The 19408-nt window shown below is 46.4% G+C and overlaps 1 protein-coding gene across 3 annotated transcripts; it reads left to right on the plus strand.

Annotated features, from left to right (window-relative positions):
- The first annotated feature begins 5255 nt into the window (after positions 1–5255).
- On the plus strand, positions 5256–8046 carry LOC123137649 (dof zinc finger protein 2). 3 transcript variants are annotated; one of them, XM_044557471.1, is made up of 2 exons: positions 5256–5673; positions 6593–8046. In XM_044557471.1, the coding sequence occupies exons 1-2, from the start codon at positions 5650–5652 to the stop codon at positions 7736–7738; spliced, it is 1170 nt and encodes a 389-aa protein (XP_044413406.1). In that variant the 5' UTR covers positions 5256–5649; the 3' UTR covers positions 7739–8046. The 3 variants fall into 3 exon arrangements, with proteins under 3 accessions (XP_044413406.1, XP_044413408.1, XP_044413407.1); XM_044557473.1 differs by lacking the exon at positions 5256–5673 and adding an exon at positions 5687–6321; XM_044557472.1 differs by lacking the exon at positions 5256–5673 and adding an exon at positions 5687–6297.
- Positions 8047–19408: the final 11362 nt, after the last annotated feature.

Genomic DNA, 19408 nt, shown 5'->3' on the forward strand with positions numbered 1-19408 from the left:
CACAAGCCCACAGGGCGCGCCCACCCCCTAGGCACGCCTACAGGACTTGTGGGCCCCACATGGGTCCTCCTCACTTATGCCAGCGCCCATCCACTTTGCCTTCCTCCAGAAAAAATCCCATCATTGCTCAAATCTGTGTTCTAGCTCATTTTGTTGCCATTTTCAATTTCTTTGCTCAAAGCTCCATTCACAAAACTATTTTAGGGGATTGTTCTTCGGTATGTGACTCCTCCAATGGTCCAATTAGTTTTTGTTCTACTGCTTTATATACTGCAAATTTTTGTTGCTTTGGTGACCATGTTCTTGATCTTGCATGTCAAATTTATATGGTTAAAAGTAGTTTCATTGCATTATATAGCCTCTAGATCCTTGTGGGAGTAGTTGCTATCAATCTTGTTGAGTTTCGTTCACTTTTATTTTGATTCTCTAAAAGTTTCTGAAATTTTTAGAGAAAAGAAAAGACATGATGAAGAGGTGGTTAAGGGGATCCTCAAGCCAGAATTCAGATGAAAATGAGAATGAGGAGAAGAAGAAGCCCAAGTACAATCTTCCTCACACCACGGAGGTTCAGCCATGTGAATGGCCAAGTGATACATTCTTGAGGGCGGCCGGAATTTGTGATGATTTCTATCTCTTGGCAGAGAATGCCGGCATCACCGACTTCCTCGATGATAAGTGTGACCAATACCTCCTACTCACTAACACCTTCGTTCAAAATATTCACTTTCATTCTAGGAAGGATCCTCTACTTATATGATGTGCCTAAGCGAATGTCACTTTATGATTTTTGCGACGTTGCAAAATACCCTATGAGGGCAGCGTCAGTGAACCACGTCCTAGAGATGTGGAGGACTTCATTGCTGAAATTATTGTAGGGGAAGAGAGAGGGGTGTCGGAAGCGAGAGTGGCTAGTTTACATTTTTCTTGTTTTACGCTATTATTCATTATTTTCTAGGTGATGTTTGATTGGTCGGGAGAGTGGAGGCCTTAGTGCCCCTGACCTGTCTATTCTGCGCCATGCTTTATATTCTGATAGAACTTTTAGTTTGGGCGCTATTGTTGCTCGACGGTTGAACACGAACCGCTCGAAGGGGCTATCTTTGGAGGTATCTATGCCTCCCGCCTTGCTAAACATTTCAACTAAAGTACGAGAAACAGACACCCTCCAGCCACCTTTATGCAAAACAAGTTGCATGTCAGTCGGTGGAACCGGTCTCATGTATGTGGACATGTAAGGTTGGTCGAGGCCGCTTCATCCCACAATGTCGCCGAATCAAAATAAGACGTTGATGGTAAGCAGTATTTTAAGTGCATCTAGTGCCATCCCTAGTTGGTTTTGGAGTATTGACGACAAACGTGGTTGAGGGACTAATGTGTTTGTGAGAATTGGAGGATAACACAAGTGGAAGTCCCTCATTGATTCGGTTTACCTACCAGAGACGGCCCCTAAAAATGTATGAAGACATTGAAGACAATGGTGGTTCATGAAGATATTCACGTTCAAGATAATGACGTGTCAATACATTCACTTGAATACTATGAAGTGCGAAGACATAGTTTCTTTCGTAGTTTCCTTTTCTTCTTTATTGAGTCATAGGATCCACCAAACTGTTAAGTGGGGTCCAAATGAACAAAGTCAGAGAAACTGATGTGATGCTCAACCCAAATCCTATGTCTTTGAGTGAAGACAATGAGAGTAAATCTTATCCAGATTTGGATGATTCACCTTTGCTTGCAACCCAAGTCAAGCCGCCACGTGTGTTTGAAATCCGCCGTTGGACACGTGTCGGTTCCTTAGTGACCCAGGGTCATTTCGGACATATCATGTCGGGTTTCCTGCTGGCTATAAATAGCCCACCCCATCCACCATAAATTGGTGGATGCTCAGAGTTAGTGCACGGCTTTTGTCGTTTGAGAGCAACCCACCTCCGAAGCCCTTGATAGAGAATCCTTATGAGGACAAAACGCAAAACACCCAAAGCCCAAAGAGTGTTGGCATCACTAAAGTCTTTCTGTCCACATGATCTGAAGACTTTTTACACTTGAGGACTGTGTATCCTCCAACCGGTTAGGCGTCACGTTCTGAGGATCCAAGAGTCATTGTGGATCGCCGGTGAACGGAGTTTGTGAAGGTTTGGAAGTCTACCTTGAAGACTTACCAGAGTGATTGGGCGAGGACTAAGTGTCCTTAGCTCAAGGGGAATAAGGTGAAGACATGGTCTTCTGAGTTCAATCTCAGCCTCCATAACCATACGTACAACTGTCACAGCAACTGGAACTAGTCTACCAAATCCTTGTCTTCACCAAGCTACTGGTTCTATCCCTTACCTTATTGACATTTCAGTTTGTCTTCATGAAGTCATTGCTTGTTTACCTGATTTGTTTGTCTTCACTGAGCGAAGACTTTCTCCTGTTTGGCTTCATACTGTCTTCCCATTCCGATCTGCTCTACCTAGCTGCTATTAGTCTTTGTGTTGTCACTGTACTGTTTACTTGACTATGGCTTGTCTAGTGTAGACTATCTTCCGCTTCATATTGTATAGGTGCTGTTTGATTGTCTGTCTTTGAAGATCTTGCATATTTTTAAGACTTCCGTAAAAATTGCCTATTCACCCCCCTCTAGTCGATAACTAGCACTTTCAAGTATGACCATCACCTCCCACAACTCCTTTGTGTTCTACTCGTGCATATCATCTACGCATAGACCCGACTCATGATGCTACTATTGGGGAACGTTCCATGGAAAAAAAATTCTACACACACTCAAGATCTATCCATGGATATGCATAGCTACGAGAGGGGAGAGCATCTACGTACCCTTGTAGATCGCTAAGTCGAAGCGTTTATCACGCGGTTGATGTAGTCGTACTCTTTGCCCTCCGATCACGATCGAACCGATCTAGTGCCGAACGGACGGCACCTCCGAGTTTAGCACACGTGCGGCTTGATGACGTCTCCTCCTTATTGGTCCAGCAAGCGGGAGAGGAGAACTAGATGAGATCACATTCAACACGACGATGTGGTGGTGATGGTGGTGGTGGAGCACTGACAGTGCTTCGCTAAGCGTCGTCGGGACGAGGCGGTGGAACTACGGAGTAACGAGAGAATGAGGGGCGCCAAGGGCTTGGTGTGTGCTCTTGGGGCTCCCCTTCCCTCTATATATAGGTGGAGGGGCGTGGGAAATAGCCCCTCCAAGCCCTAGGGCGCAGCTAAGGGGGAGATGACTTGAACTCCAAGTCCAATCCAATTCCTACTAGGACTCCTTCCTTTTTTGCCTTCCCTAGCCACATGCGCTTTTGAGGACTTGGTGCGCCTAGCCCAATAAGGTCAGGGTGCCTCCCTGCAGCCCATGCTAGGCCTTGGGTCATGGTGGACCCACTTGTGGACTTTCGGACCCCTCCGGAACCTTCTGGAAGCTTCCCGGTACAATACCAAAAAAACCGCACCTTTTTCCGGAACCCAAAATATGACTTCCCATATATAAATATTTACCTCTCGACCATTCCGAGACTCCTCGTGACGTCCGGGATCCCATCCGTAACTCCGAACAACATTTGGTTACCACTCATCAAATATCCCAATACTACTCTTGCATTAACATACGTTAAGCGTGCGACCCTGTGGGTTCGGGAATTATGTAGTCATGACCAAGACACCTCTTCGGTCAATAACCAATAGCCGGAGCTGGATGCCCATGTTGATTCCTACATATTCCATAAAGATCTGGACATTTATGACAACATACATAATTCCCTGGTTCTGTCGGTATGTTACTTGCCCAAGATTCGATTGTCTGTATCTCTATACCTAGTTCAATCTCATTATCGGCAAGTCTCTTTACTCGTTCCGTAATGCATCATCTTGCAACTAACTCCTTGGTCACTTTGCTTGCAACCTTCTTGTGATGTGTATTACCGAGAGGGCCCAGAGATACCTCTCCGGTACATGGAGGGACAAATCCCAATCTCGATCCATGACAACTCAACAAACACCTTCGGAGATACATGTAGAGCATCTTTATGATCACCCAGTTACGTTGTGACATTTTATAGCACACAAGACATTCCTCCGGAGTCTGGGAATTTCATGATCTCATTGTCGAAGAAACATGTATTTGACATCAACAAAGTAGTAGTAATAAACTGGACGATCATATGCTATGCTAACGGTTGGGGTCTTCTCCATCACATCATTCTCCTGATGATGTGGTCCCATTATCAAGTGACAACACATGTCTAAGGTTAGGAAACATTAACCATCTTTTGATCAATGAGCTAGTTTAGTAGAGGCTCACTAGGGACACGATATTTGTTTATGTATCCACACATGTATTTAAGTTTCCGGTCAATACAATTCTAGCATGAATAAAAAACCTTTATCATGATTAAGGAAATATTATAATAATCATGTTATTATTGCCTCTAGGGCATAATTCCATCATAAGGGCCGCCGAGGCCCGTATCGCGGCGGTGGAGGCGGCGACCGCAGAGGAGGAAGCCATTCACACCCGCATTGTGAAGAAACGGCAGCGGAAGAACACGCGCGCCCTCACCCGTGAGCAGAATCGGGCGGTCCGTGCCATGGCCGGACTGCCATCAAAGGAGGAGAAGGAGGACATCGATGGTGAGGACAGCTCCGGCGACGAGCAGATCCAACTCGATCCGTACTGCGTCTTCGACCGGTACTTCCGTGAGAAGGACGGCAAGGGCGCCGGGAAGGGCAAGGGCAGCCGTGGATGAACTCCATCATAACCAAACATGTCAAATTTTGATAGTCCGATGGCATGTTTAGTGTAGTGTGATGGAGTAGCCGGACGATGCGTGTGCGTCGACGTATTTGTATGTGTTTGTATGTATTTGAGATATGATAATTGATGTGTGAGGATATGAATTGTATTTTTTGAGGCGTGTCTAATGAGTGCCCGCGGACGTTTAAGACGCCAGATTTCCGGTTGTAGATGCTCTTAAATTTACTAGTACTGCTATGCAATCGAAACGAAGGAGGTGGAGTCCAAGCCGGTCAGTCGAGTACCTACGCTGCTCACACCCACTGCTAAAGACTAGAAACACAATGGTTAGTTGCCTGCACGTGGCAGGGCGTCCCAAGCACGTGCGTGGCCCCATGGACCATAACGCCGATCAGAGCCGCGCCCCTGGCCCTGCCCCCTGCCCTTGGGTTGACTAGTTTCTCACCGACTCATCCGAAGTCCTCTGCGAACGGCACCAAAAACTCGCAACAACACAAAGCACACTTGGAAGCCTACACGCGGACAAACCTCGGCGACCAACGAAGGACAACAGCGCTCATCAGCGTCGTGCAAAAAAACATGCTAGCTACCGAAGCTGGCGCAGCAATTTCCCTCCCTCTTCCTCCTCCTCCTCCCCTGCTCTAGTCCGGAGACATAAAAAATACAACTACTGAGAAAAAGAATCCCACTATCTCATGACATATGGAGGAGAGAGAAGGGCGAGCAATCCCACTACGGTCATCCACAAGACATTCCTTCCTCTCTCTCTACCGTGTGCTCGAGACGACATCTAGCTGCTCCTCCTCCTCTCCTCGCCCCGCTCCTCGTTCTCCCCTCCTGTTCGTAGCGCAGCCGGCGAGGATTTTTGTTGAGCAGGAGCAGCAATTGGGATCGATCCTTGGATGGATGCGGCCCAGTGGCACCAGGTAAGCTGATTGGTGTTCATACGTGACCACCTCAAACCCAGGTTACTACAACATCGGTACGCATCTAGGGCCATGCATGCAAGATCTCCCGCCTCAGGCTGGCCGGATGGCTTGTGTTCTTGTGGATCTTGCTGCTGTGTTCTTGCCTTCTTGGTCCACTATTTTTTCTACCGTGCCCTTGATCTTCACGCCCGCTTTCCTTGATGGGATATGACGATCTTGGGCGCCCTTTCTCTTCTTGGGAACCGCCATGGCCAACCTTTTGTTTCTGGCGCAGATCTACGCATGTATGGCCATCTGTGTCTCTCTTCTCTCCCCTTCTCTTCTGTCCGCGTGTTGTCTTCTCCGTTGGCGTCGAGCTCAGGGCTCGGGGCCTTTAATTCTCCCCTGTCTCCGCTTTTAATCCTCGAAAGGCGCATACACGGGCACGCACCGCTTTTCTTTGCCTTTGTTCCTGCCTTTCTTTCTTATCCTTTCCCCTCATCCTTTTCATCTTTTCATCTCTCTTTTCCCCTAGCTTTCTTTCCCCTTCTCTTTCCTCCGGCGCCTTGCATCAAAAGAGCAGCCATGTCTTGGATGATGTAGCAGCAGCAGTACTGCCACAAGCGCAACCCTACAAACAAAGTTGAGTTTTGTGTGGTGGTGGGGGTGTGTTTCTCTCTCATCTTTTCGTCTCCTTTTTTCCCCAACCTTTTTTCATTCTCCTTTTCCCCGCCCTTTAATCTCACTTTGTATCCATTTGCTTGGTTCTTTGTTGCACCATAACCATAAGAATCATCCTCACACCTCAGGCTCTCATAGTCATGTCAAACCCCATCCATTTTCCCATATACAGCATTTTCTTGGCTTACTTGCCTTAACATCGAGGATTTGGCTTTGTGATATCTACTAATGAGGTGCAATATGTGTTCGTCAACAGGGGCTAGGGCTCGTGAAGCCCATGGAGGAGATGATCATGGCTGGAAACCCAAATCCTAATTCTAATGGGAACCCGAACCCACAGCCGGCGCAGCCGTCTGGGACCGAAGCCCAGAGGGCCCCCGTTCCTGGCCCGCCGGCGGCAGGAGCGGGCGCGGCTGCCGGGACGGGCTCCACCGAGCGGAAGGCGGCGCGGCCGCAGAAGGAGAAGGCAATCAACTGCCCCAGGTGCAACTCCACCAACACCAAGTTCTGCTACTACAACAACTACAGCCTCCAGCAGCCGCGCTACTTCTGCAAGACGTGCCGCCGCTACTGGACCGAGGGCGGCTCGCTCCGGAACGTGCCCGTCGGCGGCGGCTCACGCAAGAATAAGAGATCGTCGTCCTCGGTGGTTTCGTCCGCGGTGGGCGCCGTCCCCACCTCGGCGGCGGTGTCCGGGACGGTCCCCGTCGGCGGGATGGCGGCCAAGAACCCGAAGCTGATGCACGAGGGCGCGCACGACCTCAACCTGGCGTTCCCCCACCACCACGGCCGCGTCTTGCACCCGTCGGAGTTCGCGGCGTTCCCTAGCCTGGAGAGCAGCAGCGTCTGCAACCCGGGAGGCGCCATGGCGGCCAACGGCGCGGGCGGCGGGAGGGGCATGGGCGCGTTTTCCGCGATGGAGCTGCTGAGGAGCACCGGCTGCTACGTACCGATGCCGCAGGTGCAGCTCGGGATGCCGCCGGAGTACGCAGCCGCGGGATTCGCGCTTGGCGAGTTCCGCATGCCGCTGCAGCATCAGCAACACCACCATCAGCAGCAGCAACAACAACACCACCAGCAGCAGCAGCATCAGGTTCACAACATGCTCGGGTTCTCCCTGGACACGGGAGGAGGTGGCGACGCCGGGGGATACGGCGCTGGGTTGCAGGGCGCGCAGGAGAGCGCAACGGGAAGGATGTTGTTCCCGTTCGAGGACTTGAAGCCGGGTGCGAACCCAAATGGAGGAGGTGCAAGTGGCGGTGATCAGTTTGAGCACAGCAAAGACCAAGGCGGCGGCGGTGGCCATGAGACCCTGGGGTTCTGGAATAACAGCATGATCGGGAATGGCAGCAGCAATGACGCCGGCGGTGGCGGTGGCGGCGGCGGCGGCAGTTCGTGGTAGGATGGCGACAGCTAGCCCAGCCGCCGTACATGCATGCATGGCTCATGCACACGCGGTTGTCAGCATGTGGAGATGATAGGGATAGAGACAAGGGAGTTAATAAGCGGTGGTGGTGATTAGTGTTACATATGGCGTTTGATCTCTCTTTTGGTTGCGTTTGGTTTTTCTACTGTTCTTGGCCTTCCTTCTTAATTTCTTGGTGTTTTGTTCATGTGTGTGGTTATCAGACTTGGGGGGCTAACACAGCTGAGTACACAGATTAAGTAACTACTATTTGTCTTCTCCAATTGAATCTCTCATTTCCGAGAGTGTTCCTTGTGTGAATTTCATATGAAGTTGTTCATGTAGAATCTGCAGGGATGCACCTTCTTTTTGTACATCGATCGGGTTGAATGCAAGTAGATTGGCATTGGTCAGACTCTTGTTTTGTCTTTGGATTTTGCATGCATGCATCGGGCCAGGCAGTATGTTGGTGAATGGATGTGGCAAAGGTTCATTCAATGAAGGATTGGCATCATCATCCGTCAGTCAGTCAACACTCAACGCATTGCTCTACAGTCGGTTTGACACACTGTGCAGGCTGCAGAGTCCGTGCAAGAGATAATGAGATATACTAGATCGGTTTGCTGTGCTGATCAAGAGGGGAGGCCTACCTAGTAGCAGGCGTGTTTTCTTGATTTGTTCATTTACATCGTGATTCCTGATTAATCCAGGGCTTAGAACAACTTGTAATGTGTATTTTATTGTCGTTTATATTAATACAAAATACATTAATATATAGACATATTTTCCTCATCATTCACAACATGTATTTTTTTCTCTCCTGCATACCTGTCAGCACATATTTACCCCCCTCCTTCTGTGCTCTTTGCTTGTAGCAGGCAGGCTACCTCTGAGATGTCGTATCTCGCCATCATCCCAAAGCCAAGAATCTTCCAGCCATGAAAAGCACTAGCGGTAGGAGGAGAAAAGCATCGGAATGGAGAAAGAGAGAATATGTATGTATGACAAACACACACCCCCATTATCATATGCTAGACCATTTGTGAGTGAATGCCGTGCTCGTTTGTACGATCCATGAGACCATGGTATTTTTCTAAGCCAGTAGGTACCATCTTGCACGCCCCTTGCATCCTGCCCAGAGTACCTGGCCTCTTTTTTAATCTTTTGTTTTCCTTGAATTCTAGGAGTACCATTTTTACTATATAAAACAAGTGCTCCAATTCTTTGGAGCCCACAAAAACATTCTCCTAGGGATGGAGTACTAGTACAGTAGTTCGTCACCTTATTGCATTTGGCCAACCTTATACAAATACTACCACTGTCATATTTAATGTGCTGCTACGACTACTCATCATCAAGGAAGATAAGATATGGTATGGTATGTTTGGGTATGTGTGCAACGCAAGTGCAACCATGTCCTACAGTTCTAGTAGGCCACTGACCCATACATCTGGTTCCCATAGCTCTCTGTGCATCGTCCTTCCTATGCTACTAGCGTACTACAATTGGCCATTTAGCCGTGGTCACCAATATTTAAGTCATAACCTCAAATGATCACCATATTTTTCCTGCTTGTGCTCTAGCTATTCCATAACATGTCTCTAGTGATCTTGAGGCAAAGTGGCTAAAAACCAGAAAATAACATTGCTAAAGCGGCGGGTATTCTTTAGAACGCGAGGGAGGAGGAGTATGTGTCTATTAGACAGTCTAACGTTGGATTTGTTAATACTACTAAGTTGTCTAAGATTTTCTCATGTATTTTTTGTTTTGAAAAGTGCGATATCAGTTAAGCGAAACAACCATGTGAGAAGTGCAAGTTGCACCTCACACCAAACTAAAGCTGCACTTCTCTTAAACGACTAAGACATATGAAAAATCTTAGTCGTGTTAATTATAGATGGTTGAGCTCGGGATCAGAATATGACTTTCGCCCATCTAACATATTTACAGATTTTACTTTGGAACAAATTAAAATTCTGCCCAGTCAGCAGGTTCTTCGTACCTCCATGTCCGTTTTGTAGTTATATGGTGGTTCTTTGTGAACCACATTGAGCTGATTCACTGGCGCGGAGCTTGCAACAAGGGGACCAACACCTACGGAGGTCTCTGTTGACTTCCTCTTCATATCCCTTGAAGCTTTGCAGTGTTTCATACGGTTCATCTTTCCGTTCATAGATACTGCAGACATCTATGTCTCCTGGTTCAGCAAACCGAGTTTCCACATTTTTACATTCACTGCTCATTGCGTCCTTGAAACCTTCAACGTAGTAAATCTTTCCTCTGGCTGATAGTTGAATTTCTTCATTACTATAGTAAATCTTTCCTCCGGCTGATGGTTGAATTTCTTCATTATACCATTGAATTATATGGTTGTTATTTTCTCTATAAGACGTTTGGCTTCATTTTCTAGTAAAGACATAAATATTCGTCCTGCATAACAATCAAGTATACATTTAGATTCGTCAGCAAGTCCATGGTAAAATATATGAATTATAAAATGTTTGGTAAAACCATGATTTGGGCATTGGTGCAAAGTTTTGAAAATCTCCTCCGATCTTGTGATAAGCTTTATCCTATCTTCAGTTGGAGTGCGCCATTTCTTTGTGAAGTTCTGCTATTTTTGATTCGGGAAAGAATTTATACATGAGTTTATTGGTGTACTCATCCCAGGTGGTGACTTAATGATGTGGCAGTTCATCGAACCATTTCTTAGTATTACTCTCAGTGACCATTTAAAAAGTTTAAGTAAACAAATTCTCAGGACACATCTTCCTCCTTGATATTACCGCAAAGTGTGCTGAGATATGTTTCGTCAAGTACCTAAAGACAATGCAGGAACCACACATTATTTGTATGATAGTGGGACGTAATATTAGGTCACCCGATGGACATGGGGTACGAGTTTTAGAAGGTTGAAAAATACGCTAGGTGTAAGCGAGGTGGTGGACCATTGCCTAGCGCCTAGGAGACAGTTAATTACCATAAGTGTGGTCTAGGCGGTCCTGTAGTTTTGACTATCATGGGCTTATTGTGAGTATTTTATGTGCATATACATGAACTTTTTAACATGTAAGTGAATACACTATTAGCTACTGCCATTGAAATATGACCTATTTGGCCCGTCAATGCAACATGGTACGATTTTTCATTCGAGTGGACATCCCATTGCTTGCACAGCCTAGACTACTACTTATGCGCAGACGAGACATTTTGCCGTGGCCTAGAACCTAAGCGTAACTAAGCGCCCACTAGGTGTTGCTTTTTTTTCCCAACAAACTGTTTACTTTGGTTTGTGACCTTGGGCGGCTAGTAACAACCCTAATCCTTCTTGTCTGAAATTATATCACCAAGGGGATACATTGATTGGGTACAAGATGTTTTTTGCCAAGTGGGGGCTTAACTCGACGAGTTGGCGATGGACGATCTAGACATGATGACTAGATCATATCTAATCCGATCCACTAAGCTAATCTGATGGATCTCAAGGCCTTGAGTGCTTTGGGATCTGATTAAAGATGTCCGCCTGTCCCCTAGCATAACTGGTAAGATTGTCAATCTTACTACCCTATCTAGTTACATGGGTTAAACACAAGTTTGTATGGAAGATTGATTGCACAGGAAAAGAACTAAAAGCAAGAATTGTAAAGAGCGTTGATCGAGGTTGGAAGAAATAGGAAGAAGAATGGACCGGGATCCATAGGTTCACTAGTGGTTTCTCTCTGAAAGCTAGCATGGTGTGATGAACCAATTACAGTTGCACATTGATTAAATTGCACTTTTTACGAGTATGATTATACATGGCATAACAACATATGAGCATCACGTCCAAACATCTACAAAATTTATCCAACTGCATATGCAGCTAATAGTCCACCAAAAACTGCTATCCATCATGCATCTTAAAGTATTAAGCAACAAAATAGAGTATTACATTAGGTCCGATGGCATGTAGATGTTATATTGGCTTCACCCTGCGCTCTTCAAACCTCTTGGAGACCATCTATCAAACTTGGCAAAGAAAGACAAATAGATTGGAGAGTGTATACATATAATAATTTTGTAGCAAAGAAACCAAATTGATATGAGAAGAATTCATGGATAGATCTGATCATAAAGTGACAAATCATCCCATTGCAACAGATGACACAACATAATATATCTGATGGATCACAATAATGTAGGCAACTAATGTGAAGCAAGTGAGTGGAAACTATCTAGCTATTGCTATGGACCCATATTCCAAAGGAAACTACCCACGAGTGATCATGGTGGCCTTCCAGTTAATGAGATGGCCACTGAGATGATTCCCCCCCTCCGGCAGAGTACCAGACAAGACATCAAGGTTTTACCACTTCAAACCAAAGAGGTGCGAAAGTGGAAACAGAGAAACTCCTCGGTGGTTATGGTTTTTGAGCGAAACAAAAATATAAGCGTCGAGAGGCAGTGCAGTGGAGGACTAGGGGGGCCATGTGGGTCCATGATGCGCCACTGATATGTCTCCATCGTATCTACTTTTCCAAACACTTTTGCTCTTGTTTTGGACTCTAATTTCATGATTTGGATGAAACTAACCCAGACTGACGTTGTTTTTAACACAACTACCATGGTGTTGTTTTTGTGCAGAAATGAAAGTTCTCGGAATTGGGCGAAAGTTTTTGGAGATTTTTTATGGAATATATAAAAATACCGGAGTAAAGGCCTATAGGAGAGGACCCACCAGTTGCCCACGAAGCACAAGGGCGCGACCCCCCTAGGCATACCCTAGTACCTTGTGGGGCCCACGTGGCTCCGGTGACCGTAATCTCAGCACTATAAATTCCTATTTCCCGAGAAAAAAATAACGGAGGAAGTTTCATCATGTTTTACAATACGGTGTCGTCGCCACCTCCTGTTCTTCATCGGGAGGCCAGATCTAGAGTCTGTTCGGGGCACCGGAGAGGGGGATCTTTCGTCTTCATCATCATCAACCGTCCTCCATCACCAATTTCATGATGCTCACCGCCGGGAGTGAGTAATTCCTTTGAGGCTTTCTGGACAGTGATGGGTTGGACAAGATTTATCATGTAATCGAGTTAGTTTTGTTAGGCTTGATCCCTATTAACCACTATGTTCTGAGATTGATGTTGCTATGACTTTGCTATGCTTAATGCTTGTCACTAGGGCCTTCATATCTGAACACTTTATGTTTTGATGAATATATTTGTGTTCTTGATCCTACCATGCAAGTTGTATGCACCTGCTACGTGTTATGATCTGCATACCCCAAGGTGACAACAATTGGGATTCTTTCCGGTGATTACCATAGTTTGAGGAGTTCATGTATTCATTATGTGTTAATGCTTTGTTCCGGTTCTCTATTAAAAGGAGGTCTTAATATCCCTTAGTTTCCTTATGGACCCCGCTGCCATGGGAGGGTAGAACAAAAGATGTCATGCAAGTTCTTATTATAAGCACGTATGACTATATACGGAATACATGCCTACATTACATTGATGAATTGGAGCTAGTTTTGTGTCGCTCTAGGCCGCGACTGTTACATGATGAATGTCATCCAACACAAATATCCATCACTGATCCAATGCCTATGCTTTTCATATATTGATCTTTGCTAAGTTACTACTACTGCTGCTGTTGTTACAATCGCTACAAAACCACTACTGTTGCTGTTACTATTGCTACTGTTACCACTGCTATCAAAATATCATATTACTGTGCTACTAATCACTCCGCTGTAGATATTTAGTTCTCCAGGTGTGGTTGAATTGACAACTCAACTGCTTATACTTGTGAATATTCTTTGGCTCCCCTTGTGTTGAGTCAATAAATTTGGGTTGAATACTCTACCCTCGAAAACTATTGCAATCCCCTATACTTTTGGGTTATCAAGACCTTTTTCTGGCGCCATTGCCGGGGAGCATAGCTCTATTTGCTGGGGATTGATATATGTTGATCACTATGAAGAATCTGAAATACAGTAGAACCAAGATCGTACCTCTAGGATGAGGGGAAGTAAGGAATTTCCATCTAGCTCTGCACTTGATTCACCTTCTGTTTTGAGTATGCTTGTGACACCACCCACCTGCTATACAATCTGATATGTCGCAAGTAATTGATGATGCTACTTCTGCTATGAATGATGCTATTGATGATGCTAGTACTATGCTTAATGAAACTGTGCCACTAGGTGAATTCCTTGATGAACAACTTGCTAAAGCTAAAGAACTTGAAATTATTGAAACTGATGAAATTTATGATTCACCTATTAGACCTGGCTCTCTTAAAATTTAAAAGCCTAAAATACCCGAGGGTTATGTTATGGATGAGAAGATAGCTAGAGAATTTCTTGCTTGTAATGATAGAGAGGATGTTAAAAAATACAATGTAAGCTGAAAGAAAAATCTCTGAATGCAAGAATGAAATATGATCCTAAATTTGCTACTTCACCTATCTTTGTTACTGATAAGGATTTTATGAATTCTCTGCCAATCCTGAGTTGATAATTTTGGTTGAATCTGATCCTTTTGATGGTTATGAATCTAAAACTGTTGTGACACATCGTACTAACACTACTAGGGAAAAGCCTATACACAGAATCTTAGCAGCAGCGCGGCTCAAAAAGGAGCGCTGCTGCTAACTAGTAGTAGCGCGTGTGCGGGAAACTCGCTGCTGATAAGTTTTTAGCAGTAGCGCGCTCAGCGTAAAATGCGCTGCTACAAATATCGACCGGCGGTGTTCCCCTAACTCTATTTAGCAGTAGCGCGGTCCCGCGAACCGCGCTACTGCTAAGGATATAGTAGTAGCGCGCTTTTGCTGAGATCGCTGTTGCTAAATTTCAAATTGCCGCACTTTTTCGTCCCAGTTAGCAGTAGCGCCGTATCCCAAAGCGCGCTACTGCTAATTCCTTAGCAGCAGCGCGTTTTAGATCCCGCGCTACTGCTAACCCGCACCAACACACCACATTTTCCCCACCCGTCCCTCCCCTCCCCCTCCTCTCTTTCCCTTCCCCCTACCTCCCCCTCCCCCTCCTCTCTTCCCTTCCCCCTACCTACCCCACATGCTCCCACTCTCACTCTTCTTCTTCCTCAATACTTCTCCCCCATTACTCTCTCTCTTCTATCCACCTTTCTCTCTCTTCATTACTCCTACCTAACTACACCACCTCCATTAATGCATCTCCTTTCTCCTTTTCCTTCCCCCACCACTAGTTGAAGTTGTCTCCTCCCAAATTAGGTAGCTAAGATTTAGTTAAGTGACCTATTTGCCCCCTAACTAGATCTATCTTTGTCAAGAAGGGCTTTGTGCACTTTTGATCTCCCTACAACATCATCTCCACCGTGTGCTCGATCTCGATCGAGATAGAGGTGATGAAAATTTCATGCTTTTGCAAAATGGAAATATGTTTATGTGTGTGTGATATGTTTGTGGAAATTGTGTGTGTGGCATGAGTTGAACGCCATTGTGCTTTTGAGTTGCCTATGTTTTGCCGAAATGTCGATTTATTTCCGTTTCGGTGAATTACGGGCAAACTCTAGATCCATATATGTCCTATTTTTAGGGAAGGTCATGCCAAATTTTTTTATGACTTTGATGCATGCATGCATTTTTATAATCAATTTGTTTATTATTACCGTGCAGAGTTGACGATGGTGAGTGGAACGATGGTGGACAGGTGGTTGCGGTCGGCGGTGTAGGACATGAAAGAAAATAACCGGACAGAGGTTTTATGTCCGTGTCGAAAATGCAAAGGAATAGTTTGGCTCGACCCCCATGACGATGGTCGTGTCGAAGCGCACCTGCTCATGACTGGTTTCATGGATGGCTATACTCGGTGGATAATTGAACATGAGGATGACGATGTTGAGGATGCTGATGGGGCAGGCAATGATGACACGGGGCAAGATGAAGAGATGATCGATAATGGCGGCGGGGAAGAGGCCGGACATGGCGGCGGAGAAGGGGCCGGACATGGCGGAGGAGAAGGGGCCGGACATGGCGGCGGAGAGAATGACATGGACTCCACGTAGCAGAGTTCGTCGGTACTAAGTTCAATTGTGCGGGACCCTCATGTTCAAGCATTGCTTCGCAAGGAGACGAGTACTGAGAGAGCTGCTTCTAGAGAGGAGGCTAAGCTGGAGCAACTGGTGGTAGACTCGAACACTCCATTGTATGATGGTTGCAATCCTGAGGTGACCCGCTTGAGTTTCACGCTCCAACTCCTGAAGACGAAGGTTAAAAACAAATGGACCGACACTAGCCTCGATGAGCATCTCAAGTACCTAAAGGATGTTCTTCCCGCGGGTAATCTATGTCCTACTAGTGTTGATGAGGCCAAGAAGATCGTGTGCCCTCTTGATCTGCCACACGTTAGATACCATGCATGCATCAACGATTGCATAATTTATCGGAAGGAGCACACGGAAAAAACAAGTTGTCCGGTGTGCAATGCTTCTCGATACAAGAAGGCCGGGAAGAAATGTCCCCAGAAAGTTGTATGGTACTTACCGATCACTCCCCGTCTCCAGAGGTATTTTGTAGATCCCAAGGAAGCTAAGCTAATGCGCTGGCACGCGGAGAGGAAGAAGCCCGACGATGGAGATGATCCGAAGCTGAGACACGTGAAGGATGGAAGCCAGTGGAGAGCGTTGAACAGCTTCTATCAGTATTTTGAATGTGATGCAAGGAACATCATGCTCGGCGCGTGTACCGATGGCATGAATCCGTTTGGCAACCAGAACACCAACCATAGCACATGGCCCGTGTTTGTATGGATGTACAACCTCCCCCTTGGTTGTGCATGAAATCGAAGTACATTCATATGAGCATGCTTATTCAAGGGCCGAAACAACCAGGAAATAATATTAATTTGTACCTGGGGCTACTTCAAGAGGAGTTAGACACGTTATGGAAAACACCGGCCAAGACATGGGACGCCAGCAAAGGTGAGTATTTCAACATGAGAGCCGCGCTGATCACGACAGTGCAGGACTATCTCGGTTATGGATATGTGGCAGGCCAGGTGTGCCATGGATATTGCGGATGCACGCGGTGCATGGATGATACAACGTCTCAGCAGCTAACGTCAAGGAAAGATGGCGGGTCTGGGAAAATCGTGTACATGGGGCATCGAAGATGGCTTGAACAGGACGACCCGTGGAGAAACCGTGGAGATCTATTCAATGGTCACGTTGAGCATTGAGGACCCCCACGTAAGCGGAGCGGTGCCGAAATCGATGAGCTGTTGAAAAACCGGAAGGAGTGCCCCGCGCCGGGAAAGACGATGAGAAAGGCGCCGGAGCCGCTGCTGAAGGTATGGAAGACGAGGTCTGTGTTCTGGGACTTGGAGTACTGGCACAAACTTGATACACCTCATTGCCTTGATCAAATGCATATCTGTAAGAATGTCCTTGAGAGCTTGCTCGCAACACTGATGAACATGCCGGATAAGACCAAGGATGGGCCGAAGGCAAGAAAAGACTTGCAAGATTTGAAAATCAGGGAAGATCTGCACATGCCGCCCCGTAAAATGTCAGACGAGACTGAGACAGAGACAGAGGCACGGGAGAAGAAGGGCAAGAAAATAAAGAAAGAGGATTATTGCCCCCCTTCTTGCTTCACCTTAAGTCAGGTTGAGATCAATCAATTCTTTAAGTGCCTTACCGGAGTCAAAGTTAGTTCCGGTTACTGTGGCAAGATAAGCAGATACGTAGACACGGACAAGAAAAGGTTCAGTGGGATGAAGTCTCATGATTGTCATGCGATGATGATGCAGATACTACCTGTTGCCCTTAGAGGGATAATGGACAAGCACGTTCATGACACGATTATTGGTCTCTACAACTTTTTCGACGTCATCTCTTGAAAGTCGATTAGTGTGAAGCAGCTCCAAAGGCTATAGGAAGAGATCGTTGTGATACTGAATGAGCTTGAGATGTACTTCCCGCCCGCGTTCTTCGATGTGATGGTGCATCTGTGTGTCCATATTGTGGATGACATAATAGACCTGGGGCCGCCATTCCTGCACAACATGATGCCGTTTGAGAGGATGAATGGGATCATCAAAGGATTCGTTCGTAACATGTCCCGTCCGGATGGAAGCATCGTCCAGGGCTATTTGGCACAAGAGTGCATCTCTTTCTGTGAGAATTTTCTATATGGCGCAGACCAGCCGCCTGGTGTTAGTGTTGGTTTGCCCGTTAACAAGCACGATGGGAGGCTCGAAGGAGATGGTCACTGCAACGGTCGCAGGGAACTGCACGTGGCATACTTAGATCGATGTAGCGACTTTGACAGAGCAAACTTGGTAGTGCTACAACACCTACACGAGGTAAATCCTTTTGTGGCACTGCACAAAGAAATTATCGCAAAAAGGATCGTGACCGGGGGGTATGCAGGACGGACGCCGAAGTTACTAGAGAGCACAACTCCACTTTCCTGCATTGGTTCAAAGAGCATATTATTGCTAATCCCTCGGAGGAGGGCTCTAAGGACGGATTGCTCATATATGCCTTAGCACATGGCCCCTCGCCCAACCGCGTAACCTATCAGGCATATGATATCAACGGATACACGTTCTACACGAAGGCCAAAGATATGGACAGTGATGATCAGAACTCAGGGGTGACGATGGAATGCATGACTGGCAGTGACAACGGCGCAACTGAACGATTTTATGGAAGGGTGGAGGAGATCTGGGAGCTTGACTACTCTGGACTGCACAACACGACGATGTTCCGTGTCAGATGGGCTAAGAATGTCGAAAGAGAAAGCCAGATTTTCACTACCATGACTATACCCGACGCCAAGAGCGATACCGTGAACGCTATCGCAAAAAACAAGCCATGGGTACACGCTAAGCACGTGACACAATACTTCTTCATAACTGACCCGCGCAATCCCAGCCGTGTTGTCGTGAGGAGAGGCAAAAGGAACATCATTGGAATGGATGGAGTCGCCAACAAGGAAGACTATGATCAGTACGGCAACCCAATGAGGGAAGATGACAATGATGATGAAGTATACGTCAAAAGAAGAATCAATACTACATTACCTAAGAAAAATCGTACTCCATGGAAAAGGCAAAGTCACAATGAGGGGCTTAATTATTCTTCGACGAACAAGAAGGGAAAGAAGCTAACTCAAAAACAAAAGCGTCAGCACTGAGGAAACGTATGTTATCGGTCCAATGATGTGTAATATATATAGATGTTCCTATTTTGTATACACACTTAGCCATTATTATGCATGGGTCCAATGATGTGTAATATATATGTTCCTATTTTGCATACCTGTTTAACCGTCAAATGATGCAATATATATCGCCCTCCCTTCGTTCACTTCCCTCGGGAAATAAAAGTGGGATAAAATAAAGGAAAAGAAAAAGGAAAACTGGCAGTAGCGACGGTAGTAGCAGCGCGTTTGCATAAACCACTGCAGCTACTAAAATTAGTAGTAGCGAGTTTTCCTTAAACCGCTGCAGCTACAGAAATTAGTAGCAGCACGTTTTGTCCTAAAGCGCTACTGCTACGTCCACTTAACCCAAAATTCTCACTCGCCCTGCTTCATCCCGCCTTTTCCCCCCAAATCCCCACTCTCTCTTCCCCCGTCGCACCGCCGCGCCCGACCCGGCCCCGGCGCTCGCCCCCGACTCCGGCGCCGGTGCTAGCCCCC

Source organism: Triticum aestivum, chromosome 6B, assembly GCF_018294505.1.
Source record: "Triticum aestivum cultivar Chinese Spring chromosome 6B, IWGSC CS RefSeq v2.1, whole genome shotgun sequence".
Taxonomy (NCBI): domain Eukaryota; kingdom Viridiplantae; phylum Streptophyta; class Magnoliopsida; order Poales; family Poaceae; genus Triticum; species Triticum aestivum.

Coding starts and splice junctions, on each gene's coding strand:
- LOC123137649 (XM_044557471.1), top strand. CDS start 5,650: ATGGATGCGGCCCAGTGGCACCAG. Junction 5,674..6,592: donor ATGCGGCCCAGTGGCACCAG/GTAAGCTGATTG, acceptor GTTCGTCAACAG/GGGCTAGGGCTCGTGAAGCC.